General features: G+C 30.9%; 1 protein-coding gene across 5 annotated transcripts; it reads left to right on the forward strand.

Moving 5' to 3' along the window:
* Positions 1–178: 178 nt before the first annotated feature.
* On the forward strand, positions 179–14491 carry LOC130445209 (facilitated trehalose transporter Tret1-like). Of its 5 annotated transcripts, XM_056780757.1 has the most exons (5): positions 184–302; positions 3327–3637; positions 4866–5223; positions 6870–6984; positions 9626–14491. In XM_056780757.1, the coding sequence occupies exons 4-5, from the start codon at positions 6882–6884 to the stop codon at positions 10963–10965; spliced, it is 1443 nt and encodes a 480-aa protein (XP_056636735.1). In that variant the 5' UTR covers positions 184–302; positions 3327–3637; positions 4866–5223; positions 6870–6881; the 3' UTR covers positions 10966–14491. The 5 variants fall into 5 exon arrangements, with proteins under 5 accessions (XP_056636734.1, XP_056636735.1, XP_056636732.1 ...); XM_056780754.1 differs by having other exon boundaries at positions 190–302; positions 3327–5223; XM_056780753.1 differs by lacking the exon at positions 4866–5223 and having other exon boundaries at positions 190–302.
* Positions 14492–15680: the final 1189 nt, after the last annotated feature.

The raw sequence follows: 15680 nt of genomic DNA on the forward strand, positions 1-15680 counted from the left end.
TATTTATTTGTTCGGAATCTGAAAACATTCTTTGAACTTGGAAAAAGTATGAGAAATCAGGCAGGAAACTGTATCAAACCGTATCGTTTGCAATTCAACCCACATGCTACTAAAATGTCTAATTTCACCTTCGCTTTCTGATAACGATAAAAGTGTTATTAAAAATCTAATAATAATGAAAATGTGTAAGGTCTTGGCAGTTTGAAGTTTGATTGATGCAGAAAATTACCAAGAGTTTCAGAATCTTAGAAGATACTGGACTTTACCTCCGGGTTACGCGGGAGCTTTGACAATAGATTAAGGTGAGGTACTTTTGGAATTATTTATGTGCTACAATACTAGCAACAGAAAAGAATTGCGAAATAATTAGGATGAGACGAAAAACATTGGAAGGATTCGGAAGAAAGCAAAAATTGTATAACAATGTACTGAAATATATCGGTCATCAAGTAACAGCACTCTGCTAACTGCAGCTAACTATTTTTGTTAGTGTTTTAAGTCGCCAAAAAAATTTTATAACTCATTCCCAACATTAGTTTCAAATCTATATATGCGAGGGTAATTTAGTGCGAAAAATTATTTTCATTACGCTTGTACTCCTCATGTGAAATTAGATCCTGCATCAGTGACGCTCTAAAAGAAGGTGGTGCCAAAATTCTAATAAGATTCGAGGACCAAATGAACACAATTGAAAAATAGAACAACTCACCTCTATTACAGGAAAGTAATCATAGATATAGGCCTCCAGATGAAAAAGAGTTCACAATTTTCAATGTAAGTTCACAATAATAAGTATCTTTACGTGAAAGTCGTTTTTGAATTTAGTTCTGTTATATTTTGGTACAAATGATAGTTGACATTCATTCGGTGCTCCTTTTTAATAAAAAAAGTGAATTCCCGTTCATTGAAAATGTCAATATTATTGAGAAATTGTTTTTCGGCCGAGAGCATTTCTAAAACAGACAATCTTTTTTCTCATCAGCCTCTGATGTCGATATAGATATAGCGACTAACATTTTCTTTGAGTTTCAATATCTCCTGAAAAATAATACAAGTCTCGACATGACAAAGCAACGAGCAACAGAAATAGCTATGAACTTAATATATTAAACTGTGAAATCTTCATTTAGACTATTTTTATAAAGGGACAGATATTTTACTATTTCAATTATCAAATCATCAATTTTTATTCATAATCTGCCAATATCTCAGTATTAAATAGGTTGGTAACCACCAAGTGTCTAGTGCCTAGTAGAAGAAAACCTTATTTTTATTTGAGTATCACAATCTTCCAATACTTTTTCTTTTTTCTTTGAGGAGATACTATCAATTCGGCGTTTTTTTTTTTCAATTCACGTTATCTCATTTGAAAATTTAGACTACAATTAATCAATTATAGTATCGTCTATTAGGTTACGAATATTAATTTTTGTTTTCCAACATTTCCTTAATCCTGTTTAGTCTTAATTATATTATGTTAAATATATACTAAAAATTATGAATCGAAAAATTAAATCTCTATCTGTAACTGATAGGTTGATGATAGAGTTTCCTTTGATGGAATTAAAAATGAGTAATTACTACTTATAAAACAAAGTTTACTGATGCTTTTCTTGAATATAATACAAAATACGGACAATTGCGTTAAATGATTTTAGCTCAAGGTACGAACATTGTATATTCACTTGATTATATATCACCCCTGTATACCGGAACTATCAATCGATAACTGTAGTGAAGTATAGTTAAGAATTTATCAAAAAGTCATGAACTCTAATTACAATCTTATACATAATATCCTGAATAAAACAGTTATTCAATATATTAGGCTTGCAAATAATAATAAATAATTCTAATCCATGGAAATAAATGAAATAACTTTTTATAATCACGTAAACAAAACTAGAGATAAGTACATATCAGAAGCTGAAGCCTACATGAATTATTAACAATTGAGAGTGATTTAACTATTGATAAAGAGAGAAAAACATCTGTATGCCACTCCGTACTCTATTCTGTTTTGATTCAAATAGTAAGTAGAGACCGAGAAAGAATTGTAAACCGATACTCGGTCGATAATTTTAACTGTGGTGATTTGTGAAGTGTGAGATAGTGCTTTGTCTTGATAGTAAGAACTTTCTTTTCCTCAAAGGCGGTCAATTTTTGGTAATTTCTCCCTTTACCCTATCAAATGATGATGCGAAATGCTCTCCTGTGAATTGTTTACCATTTGAGAGATACTCGATTAACACTATATCATCTCCATACCATAAACGGTCGTTATTACTTAGGTATCCGGCCGTTGAAACCATCCTTGCATTCTTCGAAGCAGGCTTGACCTTAGAAAACCATTGTCTTTACTGTTTTTTTTATATCAGGTGTGTAGTATTGGATCCATGTTCCATCTACAGTTATGAATCGACGCAAAAACTCCGACTTATTTTGTTTAACCCATGTCAATAAGGTCTAGTAAATTTTCATTTGAACGCACTTTTGATTCATAGTGAGCAGACATGAAACCCAGCTCTTATGCTTCTTCAGTCGTTGTATGACAAATGCTTATTTTGACATACCGATAGCTTCTTATATTCATTAACCTTAATGCGACGATCTATTAGTAGCATTTGGTGAACTTTTTCGATGATATAGTCGGTTGTTGCTGTTTTTGACCGTCCCGAACGCTCATTGTCAGTCAAGCTGATTTGGACACTTTTGATTTAGGCTGCCGAAAATTTTTGGGTCATGAAAGAAGGTGTTTTCTTACTCCTCTTTCATTTGCTTAGGCTTAGGCTTAATTCATTTCATTTGCATAAAAATCTTTAACAACTCACTCATATGATTTTCATACATTAGCAAATAATTTGAAATGGCTGAAATATTAATAAGATTTTCTAAACGCATGCTTAAATTTATTTCACAGCTCATGTTGATAACTCCTAACATATTCAGGTTGAGATTGGAATGTCTTTACACAACCCTCTTATTTAAAACAGTCTGTATTTTGTTATCTTCCTGATACATGTGGGAAATTACAGTATTATCCTGAAACTGAGTATAATCTTGAAACTGAGAAAAGGACGGAACGGAACATTTTTGGGATATTCGATTGAATCGTCAACTTGATTGATATCTCTGATTTAAAATAATGTAAGCAAATTATTTCCAAAGAATTTTACACATAATACCACTGCTTTTTGGGTGCTGTTTTCATAGGAAAACACAAATGAAAATATATTTTGATCAAAATACTGATGTGATGATATGAGATGTAAATCTTCGTGACTGCAAGTTAATTTTTCAACAAATAATTGTTATATATTTTCCAGGAATGAAATATTTGGTACCCAAACAACGCTAACATTAATTTGAAGCAGTTATGCACTTCTTATAATAATTGGTTTGAATTGAAAATATAATTTAATACAAAAGGATATGATTAACTATTGATATCAGCTTTATCATAAATATATACAACAGTTTGGGTTCTTGGAATAATAACTTATCACTATCAAGTTCGTCCTTCCTCATATTTAATATTAATATAAGCTTCAACATTTTTACGAAAGGTTTTTCATAAACATATTCACACAATATCACCTATTGGACAAATTGGGGATATCCACGAAGACCATAGAAGGTATGTTGTATTTTTTTTTCCGTACCCCATTAAATCACCATTCGCTTCGATGTCTATACATTACCAATGGATAATATAATCTTTATTAAAAATATCTGCAGTTTTGTGGGATTTCTTTTACAAAGAAAATACTATAACTTGCTTATAACGTAGATACCTGAACTGATTTCTAACAACTATTGCATTAGGGGTGATGTAACTTCTTCATTTAAATGTCGGAATTTTGGAACAAATTCACTTTAAACTTGAATTCTTAAAGGTAAATAAATTCCTTTGTGGTTACATTGGTTAAAAGGCATATTCACAATTTAGATCAGATTATATTTTGAAAAAGACACTCTAGAAGGCTATAATTATAATAAAAATGAACATTTCATGCTGAATTATTATGTGCAAATGAAGTAATTCTGGTATTTACTTTGAACTTCTTAATTGCATGAATTAAATAATCAATATCATGTACTTGTCTAAAATCGATATGTTTGGAATATAAACACTAATTTAAACTAAATAAAGTTAGAAGTCCAATAAAATAAATTTTCAAATGAGAATTCCTGGCTTATCGATATAAGTCATATCAAAGTGCCCGAAAATATTTTTCACCAATTTGAAATCATCCTTCGAATATGGATAAAAATTGTTATGAATTATGGAAAAATAGCAAAAAACGTCACATCAATATTGTAGACTTTTTAACTTTACACAAAAATGATCCATTAGTTTTTTGCTATTGATGATATATACAAGAATAGCTAGAGTTTGAAATTTAGAACCTCCAGAAATCATTTCTAATTTTCTTCGAGGATTATGAGCAAGTAATCATTTCTAAAGCTGAAATTATCCTCCCTTAAGCTGTAGCCGCTCTGACTTTGTAAGCATCAGTTGAAGCAAATAATTTTTATCTTTGATTCAATTGAAAATTCGAAAAATCTTTTTGGACGAAAACTGCACATTTATTCCAAACTATAGAATGGGCTGTAGTCAATAAGTCCTTTGTCCCTATTTAAACTGTTCTTAAATTAAACAATCCCAATGCTTTCAAACGCATTCAGTAATTTATTATTGAACAAATTTTTCAACAAGTTAAATTATTTTTCAGTTTGTCCATATTTTAAATGAGCTAAATGCATTAACGGATCTCTTAGTCCGTCCAACATACTTTCTGTCACAATCACTACAGCTAATTTCATAGATACTACTCTGATCACATTTGGTATTTTATCTTTAGGATTACCCAACAATTGTTTCAATGTATAGCTGGATTTATAAACCAAATTCAAACCCACTCTGTGAAAAATTCCTTCCACTCATTTCATATAAACAGGATTAAATGGTACCAGATCAAATTTTTCTTATTTTTCACTTTGTTTTTCTTAAACCCATGACGGTGGAGGAACCTATCTACAATTGTCTCATAATCGTTGAGTACAGCATTATTCTCAATAAAATGAAAATGAATCAGCCGGGATGTAACTGCACGTATCGGTGTTTTTCCTAAATCCAGCAATTTCTAGCCTAAATCACTTTAGTAATGAAGAATAATAATAGGCTAGAATGTGATGATGGAAAAATTTGCTATAAAATAGGTAAGTCAAGTTAATAGATTCTAATTTAACTTCAGTCTCGATAACTTGGATATTGAAACGCGCCTCAGACAGTGTAATTGTGAGTGTTGGTGTAGTGGTGGTGTAAACAGTGTGTTCAGGGTGAATATCACCAACTTAAATTCATCTAAAAATTAGTCACAACAGAAAAGATAATTTGTTTAATAAAACTTTGGTTGGGGTCACGTAAAATGTCACAAAACTGCATAATGCGATCTAAATTATCATAATTGGGGTCTTGATATAATTGTGTGTACATATGTAAATGTCCGATAGGTCTCTTAGGGTACTTTACATTGAACAATTCACTTACTTGTTATTCAGTTCTTCTTTTGTTTACACATCCCATAAAAAATCAAAATTTATATACATTGGGTTCCATTTATAGTATCTATAATTTACTTCAAAAATTCAATATTTCTAATTTGGTGCATCTGAGAAAAATTAGACATGAACCTTGATTTTTATCGATTAATTACTGTAGTGTTTTTTGTATTTCTTCAACGTAATGAGTTAATTGAGGGGAGGATCTAAAATTTTCAGTTACAACAGTTTATTGTTATAAATTTTTTACAATGGTAGCAAATTCTCAAACCAAGGAATAAAATGTTTCAATGTTTCGATTTAAAATAACTAAAAGATGGTTAGTGCATTGGTCCATCGACATAACACAAACCTTTTATTTACCTTTATATGTAATATTTTGTTATTGATGGTAAATAAATGAATTTTCGATCACTCCATACAAAAAGGATTGACAAGATGCCATTATTTAATATAGCATTAAAGAACTTTCGAATAAAAAAAAATTAACAATCACAATCAAAACTGGAAATGTTACCTTTTTCGCATATTATGTGAAAAATCATCATTAAAAAGTGAAAATCGACCTATTTCAGGATTATAAAGGCTAGTCTTTTAATAGTGAGATCAAAAAGCGCGATAGCGTCAAACATAAGATGTAAAATGTAGCAGTAAAGCAAAAAATCGTATTTTATTTTTAAAATTTAATGAAAGAAACGTTTATTGCTCTTTAACATGAAAACAAGATGACAATATCAATTCACAAAGTGTATTCCGAATTGATCCCTGAAATTCAAGCATTTTTACAACAAGAATGATGAAAAAATATTTGTAATAATACTTCAAATACCATTGGAAATGTCCCAAACTAATTGAAATTGATAATAAAATATGACGAATCGTTATTTTAATTTTGCGATTCTAAAAAAATTGTTGTTTCAACTATAAATATGGAAAATACGTTTAATTTTCATTTCATTAACAACATTAATCTATCAAGGATTCATAAAATTCAATAATAGTGATATGGAAATTGGTAGTAGAATTATTATAATTGGTAGCATTCGTTTGCCACTATCTTTGCCACTTCCATTTTTCTGGTAGTAGCGACAGAAGAGCAATATTTGCATATTCCTCTGTATCCATTTAGCTATTTCTATTCTATTACATATTATTATTATATTTCTATATCTAATTTCACTTTATTGTTGATAAAAACTTTAGCTTGTGGTTGTTGATAACATAACAAACTTGACTAACTATCACGTTTCATAGTAGTAGATATCCAGTAGTTGTGCAAGTATTAGTAAATTATTTTCTTGCAGATTTGGGTAATAATGGAAAGTAAAAAATCCGATGAATACCATGTATCATTCAATTTGATTAACAATACAAGAAAGAGCCGATTTCCATGGTATATTTATTTTTGTGGTTGGATAGGTAATTGATAATATGTAATTTAGTTAATGAAGTACTTTCCTCACACTGCTTAGTCTGATTTTTCCATCAATCGTGCAATATATATTAGTTCTTCTAAGAAAATTTAGATCATTTTTCCAAAGTTGAGATGAGATTGCGAATAATTTAGGGTAATAAAAACTATTAAGACATTAATATCTGTCCATTTGTCTGAAAATTCCAAAAAATAACCCAAAACTCACCTTATATTTACGTGATTGAATACAGCCGATACAAAGTTTCAAATTTTTCACACTTCTTGAAAATCGATTACATACAGAATTCGCATCATTTCAATTGACTAAAATATACCAGTCTGGTATTTAACGTATCATTGGATCCAACATATAGTTTCAAAATTTGTCAAGTACTTATAATGATAGACTAACAAGGGATGGTCCGTTGGACGGAATTGAATAAATTCGAAAATTCATATACCCGTCGTGTAATTGATTGACATAAAGCTTTTTAGATTCTTCTCTCAGGATTAATAAAAACCCATTATTTATTTATTCTACTCTGTTGTTATTTATTCTCCATGAATTTCTGTCTTTGTTTTTTTCTTTCTATCGCTTCATTCCCATTCTACTTAGATCCTCTTATACGTCTATTAACCACATTGATCTTGGCCTTTCCCTCCTTCTTCTGCTCTCGTAACCCTTTGTAATATTGACCTGTTATCCACAGATGCACAGAATATCTTATTTTGTGGCTTTCCATTCTTCTAATCATATCTTTCCCTTCAAGTTAATATTACTTTTTCTAATCCATACGTTTGCTGCATTCATTTGCATCAATCTTGATTGATGATATATATGATATTTTTCTTATTATCTTTATTTCCATAAGTCTCTTCTTTCTCTGTCATTTTATTTGTTTTTGCCTATTAGTATCAATTTTACCATTGTTTCGTAAATATTTCTTCTGGTCTTTTATTTTTATTTACATTTTGTACTTGGTCAAACTCGTACTTTCCTATTTTTATTGTTCCTTTATTCAATTGGTTGCCATACCTCATAATTTTTTATTTATTTTCATTCATTTCCAATCCTATTTCTTCTGCTTCTTTTAAGAATTCCTTTAACATGTTCTTTATTTATATTTTTCGATACGTGTATTAGGGGTGTGGGTGTATCCTATAACAAAATTTCCATGTTATCACTCTTAAAAGGTGGTGACTTATATTGAGTTTTCAGTTTTTTCCCAAAATTTCATTGTAACTAGACACTAGACAATTTTGTAATTTTCGTGCCCTCGCAAGGGACTAACCCCGGGTACTTTTTAAATATTCCTGTTACAATATACGAGGGTGAAATTAGCAAACCTTATTTTACTTCATATCAAAACTTTTTTTCAATATGAAGTTTTCTAAAATAAAATAAATACTTGCAATCTCTTTATCTAAATTTTTTATTCTTAAATTCTCTTCCCGAAACCAATAGCTACATGGAAAAAAACACCATAATTTATAATTTTTTCAATAAAATTGAGTGCAAAACAGTAAAGATGTTAAATGTAATATAATAGGGGTGGGCTGAGGAAATTTCTTTAAAAGGAAGACCCATCTTAGTTTAATACGAGCAATTATCTCCTGAATTTTGTCGCATAAATTTAGAAAGTGTACTTTTCACTTCATATAATCGTTCATACAGTCCTTCCTCATCAGACTTTATCAGTTAATAGTTTAGAATAAAAAAGCTTATGTGGTAGCACTTAGGTGCCTACAGTCTTTAGACGATGAACGAGTTTTTTTCGCTCAAAATGAAGTTCCATGTAACTATGGAACATTAGATAAAATTATTCTTGAGTCATCCTGATATTCTCGTCCTATATGATTTCATGAATAACTAATAGTTAAAAATACTCTTTCATTGTCATAATGGAGGTAAAAACTAAATTGAACATGAAAATAGAACTTCTGTAGTTAATAAAACTGAAAAGTGAAAAAACTAATGCCATTATTCCAAAAATTCACTATACTTGGTAGAAAATCCTTTCGAACTAATTCTGTGATTTGGAATAAAACTAATAAGAATTTTTAAATATTATTACAACCATATGTAAACTGCAAATCATGATTAATACAAAAATTTTATTTTCATGTTCCAACAAATGATTAACTTTTTCTGTATATGCTACGGTAAATGTGAAGTGTTGAAAATTCTTAATAATATTTATAAGTAATTTTTGAAGTTATCATATATATCTCTAATTATCAATAATGTAGTAAAAAATGTAAAAAAAGGACTTACGCCAAGCAACTAAGACTTTCAGCACACCAATTGTGCTTTGAACATCCGTTTGCTTACTTCGCAATTATAAGTAGTTCAAAAGAACAATCTTAGTTTGGATCATAGACTAATAAAAATGAAAGGAAGATGTTTCGGAGTATATGATTTTATAATTTTTATTTTATATGTTTTTGCTTGTCTACAACTGCTAAAAGTAATAAATTTCAATTTTTCATATTCGCTTGTACCAAGTAAAAAGAAGTAATTACCAAAAATGATTATTCTCTATTAATAATTTTCAATAAATCACACTCACCGTCAAGTGAGCTGAGGTCAAATTATTTTTAATACGAAAGTAGTTGCCTTTCAATAATTTCTTCCATATTTTTTAGCTGATCTGTTGATTATTTCCAACGGAATGGTGATGGCGTGGTCGTCCCCTGTCTTACCTCAATTACAGTCTAATAATACAGATATTAATCCTCTGGGATCAGCGATAAGTACATTGGAAGTCTCCTTAATAGCGACAATTCCAGGGTTGAGCGCCACAATTGCCTTCTCATTCTGGGCAAAAATTATAGACAAAATTGGCAGAAAACAAACCATGAGATTAATATCTATATTACTGTTATGTAGTTTAATCACAACTGCTCTCTCTAGATATATATTTATATATTACATATCATTGGCAGTAACAGGAGCTAGTTTAAGTGGAGGACTATTATCAGTTGCGGTTTACAACACCGAAATCGCAGAAGAAAATAACAGGGGACAATTGAGTTGTATGATGGCAACGCATCTACCTATTGGAATGCTTCTTATGTATATTTTTGGTTCTATGACAGGCGTAAGAAGCTTAACTTTAATTTGTATAATACCAGTGATTCTTCATCTTTCATTCTCTTTCTGCATTCCCGAATCTCCAGTTTTTTTATTATCAAAAAATAGATTATCTGAAGCTTCTAAAGCCTTACGCAAATTAAGACGCCTAGAAAGCTCAGCTGATGTGGATTTTGAATTTAAGAAGATAAAAGAAACGTCTATAGATACATTTGAGAAATCGAGCTTTTTTGAGATAATTAGAGATCCGTGTGCAAGATTGGCATACATTCTTAGCATGCAGCTTTTCATAATAGAACAATTCTCAGGTATCTTAGTGATCGTGATGTATGTCGCTCCAATATTCAATGAATCTGGATCCGCGCTGTCTGGAAATCATGTCGGCATCGTTGTGGGGGTGGTAAAACTGTTAACATTTTCCTTGGCGACTTATTTCACTGATAAACTAGGAAGAAGAATTTTGCTATTAATTTCTACGTTTTTGTGTGCAATTTCTATGTTTTTTCTTGGTTTATACTTTTACCTAAAGCATGTAGGATCTCCTATAGTTGAAAATTTACAATGGGCACCAATTCTATGTGTAGTTTTATATATTACTGTCTATGCATTCGGCTTAGGAAGTGTACCAATGGCATTTGCTGGAGAAGTGTTCCTAGATCGTTTGAGAGTAAGGGGTGTAGCTTTAGTAATGATAAGCGTCGGTTGTTTCTCGAGCGTAAATACTTTTTGTTTTCCTCTTATAGCAAATCATTTTGGATTGTATTGCGTCTTTTGGATTTGCAGTAGTACAAGTATAGTTGGACTTATAAGTATTTATTTCAGTATTCCAGAAACTAGAGGTAAGACTTTTGAGGACATTCAAAACATCTTAAAAATGCGTATGAAAAGATGACAGAATTGTCTAATCTCACTTCATTCTTAGTAAATGGGAAAGAAAGTAAGCGACGAAAAGAAAGCAATATTATTGTAGCAAACTAATTTTATAATCAAAATGTGCGCATTACGATTTTTAAATATAAGTATTGCAATTTATATTTTTTTATATATCTATGTTTGATGTCAATATGATTCAAGTGTATTTTTTAATATAATTAACAAACGATATTGCTACTAGCTTATGACATAATCTTTACTATCCTTGCTAATATTATAAATTTGAAAGTGTGGATGTTTGTTACGCTTTCGCGCATAAGCTACTTGACGAATCATCTTGAAACTTTTTACACATATTCTGGAAGTACTAGAAATAACCTAGTCTACTTTTTATTAATAAAATATTTTTTACAAAAATAAAAAAAAAATTGTCAACAAATATCAACATTTTGCTACTTCAGCGCCATCTAACATACAGAACTTCAAACCCTAAATCCTATATTATCGACGTACGATATTACCGACGGTCAAGTCAATATCTATTTAATCTATGCGTCCAATTCAATTGACTATAGTTTCAGCTGTTTGGAATTTTTGAAATTAGGTACAATGGTACCTTCGGTGACAGTCACTGGAAGCGTATGTCTAAAAAATGCGTCGGAAGCGTAAATCTACATTGTCTAAAAATTTTTGATGGTTCCGAGTAGTAAAAGTTGCACGAAATCAAGAATCTTCGATTCGTGGAGAGCTGTGAAGACAACAGCAAGCAAGGCGACAATGTGATTTGAGTGCTGCTGAAACACCTCTTCAGACCCAACGTCGTTTAGAAAGACATGCTCAGCAGCGGGTAACTAGAAGAGCGATAGAAACGCCAGAACAATCACATGTTTGGAAAATTGTTCGAGCAGAAATAGATACCACACGCCGTCGAAATTTCATGTGTGAGGAGTGGTCCGTATTTAATGATACTGGATTAATATGACCCTACAATGGAATATCACAATCATCCTCTAATTGTTATTCCCTCAATGAATAAAAAATGTCAATAATAATGAAATTGCTCGAGAGCTAGATAATGATTTCATAGGACTACAACATCAAGTGACAGAATTAGTCCCTCAATTACTTCCAGAGCAAAATCATATTTTCCATCATGTTTTACGTAGAATAGACTCCGGTAATGGTGGACTCTTCTTTACCGACGCGCCAGGAGGAACCGGAAAAACGTTTTTGCTCAACTTATTACTAATGTCCGTCAAAAAAGACCAGAAAATAACAGTTGCCCTTGCTTACAGGAAAATACATTTGTTATTGTATTACAATAAAGCATGTTGTGAAACTTCATAGTATGTAGTAATTTTTAAAAATCGATAATACTAACCAAGCAATAAAATAAAATTATCTTATTGATATATTTCTATTATAATAATTTCTGATACTTATTTAATGGATTCGATGCGAGCGAAGCCGCGGGTAAAAGCTAGTTTGTTATAAAATAACTGACAAAGTTTTACAACATTTTTTCTGTTGACAAGAAACCAAATATCACTTTATTTTAGAACACTTCATTATACAATAAAGTTACATTTCCTTTACATCAAAAGTACAATTATCGAATGAGCATTGCAGAGACTCTATCGAGCGAATCGTATAATGTTTGGGCTGCATGTTATGATACTCGCTCTATTATGCACAAGACATAAATCATTGAACACATTTGTAGCAAAAACCTCGAATCTATTTTTACGAGTTACATCCGTCACAAATTACGTCGATATATTATGGATTGAACCAATTATTACGATTACTTGATATAGTCCGATCAATAGAGACATTTAAAATAACAAAAATTCCCGGAAAGCCAAATATTAGTGGAGAGCTGGGGTTTACCATTACAAATAAAGTTTTAAAAATCCCCATCGATCCAATGAGTGCTCAAATTCGGGGTCAAAGGTCAATATTTGAGGTTTTTTGAGTATCAAGTAAGTGAGTTTTATAAAAAAAAAATATATCAAAGCTGTAGATCTTAAAATTCTCTACAAAAATGGTTTCAATAATAATTTTTTCGTAAGAGTTACCATTCCTGAGATATCGTAATTCTAAGAGTCACATTATACGCATATACATATCAGGAACTTAAGACAAGTATAAATACCTATTTGAGTACATATATTATACTATTCTGAAAACATTTATTCAAAAGATAGTCAGTCCCTAACTGAATTTCCTCTACCCACGTATACTTAAAAAATATCTGGCTATTCTATTCTCCGTAGCTCTTGTTCTTTAAGTGTTAAAGGTTCAGCTTATTACAAGCGTCTACCATTTAGGTTATTTGTGCTATTTTATAGCTCAAAAAAATGTCTCAGTTTCTCAGCAATGTACAAAAGGGGCAAAACGTCCGTATTCAAATTATTCGAAAAAAAAAGATTTGATTGACTGCGTTAAAATATTCACAGACATTGATTCTACACCTCAAACAATAATTAAGGAAGGAATTCGCTTTCTTTTCGCTGTTTATGGATACTTAACAAGATAACAAGAAACAAGTACAACCATCATGTCTTCCTTCTACATCGGCATCTGCTATTCAACATTGGTATCGAAATTACTGTCAAGTTCAAACATGGCTAGGCAATTAACTGAACCCAGAAGACCGGGTTTGGACATTGATAGATAATACTCTAGAGCCGATTGAAACTTGAAACACTATTTTTTGCAAATGCAAAAAAGGTTGTCGTGCAAAATGTGGCTATAAAAAAGTCGAGTTGCTGTGTTGTCCAGCGTGTACCAATTTCCAAAGTCAATCTTGCTCAAATTTCCAGTTGAGTTCAATAGAGGAAGATCCTGTAGACTTTCAAGAGTATGAATCTAATTAAAATATTTAAAGAAATGAAAACAATAGTTAACACATTAATCAATAAAAAATAAGGTAATATCTGGAACTTGACGGCTACTGTCTCTTTAAATTATCTTAAAATTGTCATGATAGTTAATGGAGGGAAAACCAAGGTAAAAAACGCGCCGAGTACACTACATCACAAGTGACGTGGAAATGTGTGTATATCATGGATAAAGTGACTCTTAGAATCGCGATATCTCACGAATGGTAACTTTTAGAAAAAAATTAATGGAAGTCATTTTTGTAAAGAAATTCAAGATTTACAACTTTGGATTGAGGTTTTTTTGACAAAACTCTCCGGTTTCGAGAAAATTCCAAAAACCTTCAAATTTTGATACTTGACCCCGAATAACTTTTTTAGCACACATAGGATCGTTGAGGATTTTAAAAATGTTATTTGTAATGGTAAACCTCAGCTCTCCACCAATATTTGGCTTTCCGGTAATTTTTCTTATTTTAAATATCTGTATTGACCGGACTAGTATAGGTATAAGCTAACAACCATATTGATTCAGTAGTACCAGATATACCTACCTTGATTTAATAATACAATATTTTCCAGGCTTATTGTAAGCATTTCTGTTTTGTATTCCATGTATGAAGTTATAATTTATTTCCCTTATTAATAAATGAAAAATTCACTAATGTGTTATATATTTATTTTTTACTTCACCTTCACCAATATTAGTTTTATGTTTTTCTTCTCTATTGTTCCTATTCTTGTTCATGTTTGTCTTCATATTGTTTTAAATCTAGATCAGCTTTTTCTAGTTGATTTTTCAGTTTCTACCTTGAATCTTCCATTATTGCTCTTGAACCGTCACAAAATATTGTTTTGATTTTTCCCAGTTCGTCCATTTGATTTTCATTTGGAAAATAATACAGTAGTTGAATTATCAATTCTTTCCGATAGAATATTTGTAATAAATTAAGTCACATTTTCTTAAAATTGCTCTCCATTCTTCATAAAATCTAATGGGGAAAAACTGATCAATCACTCAATCAGTATTAAAAAGACGGTGTCAAATGTAGTAGTTAGTGAATGTGTGAAAATAATTTTGTTGAAACAAGAGCTGAAAAATGTTTTTTGTACTTCGTAAAACGCGACAATTTTGGGTGAGGCAATGGATTTTAAGAAGAAATCAGTTGGGAGCGTCAGAAGACTTGTTAAAGGAACTAGCGTTAGAAGATAAGGAAGAATATAAGAACCATTTTGGAATATCTGAAGAAAAATTCAATGAACTTCTGGGAAAAGTTCGGGACCGTCAAAAAAGAACAATATAAAGTAATGTATCAAAGCAAATAACTTTGAAATACTTTGCTACAGGAGATTCCTTTTCCACACATGCTTCTGTTTATCGAGTACCTAAAAATACTATATAAAATTTTCTAAAGGATGTTTGTATGACAATTTATCAGGTGTGACAAGATTTTAATAAGGTAAGTACCTATAACATTGTTCTTATTATTATTATCAATATTAATATGGCTGAGAATTCGGTCTTCGGACTTCGGTCCTGCTTGTAAAATACCAGACAACGCCATTAAAGAACGTGTTGTTTCTGTTTTATAGCTGTAATGGACAGATTTCAAACTGATGATGACCAATTTTCTTCATTATCAGTTGATAATGCTGATGTTAGATTTGTGTGGCATTGGGTATTGGGTATTGATAGTATCTCCAATCGTTTTCTCTTATTATGGCTTAAAGACGTTCCTGGTATGAAAGGGCATCGAAGAGAGACATCTGTATTGGTTGCACAGCAATAAATTTTCCAACGATGCCGAGCTCATCTTCAATATTACACTTGTACAGTCACTTCATCCAGTTT

The sequence above is a fragment of the Diorhabda sublineata genome, chromosome 6 (genome assembly GCF_026230105.1).
Source record: "Diorhabda sublineata isolate icDioSubl1.1 chromosome 6, icDioSubl1.1, whole genome shotgun sequence".
Lineage (NCBI taxonomy): Eukaryota > Metazoa > Arthropoda > Insecta > Coleoptera > Chrysomelidae > Diorhabda > Diorhabda sublineata.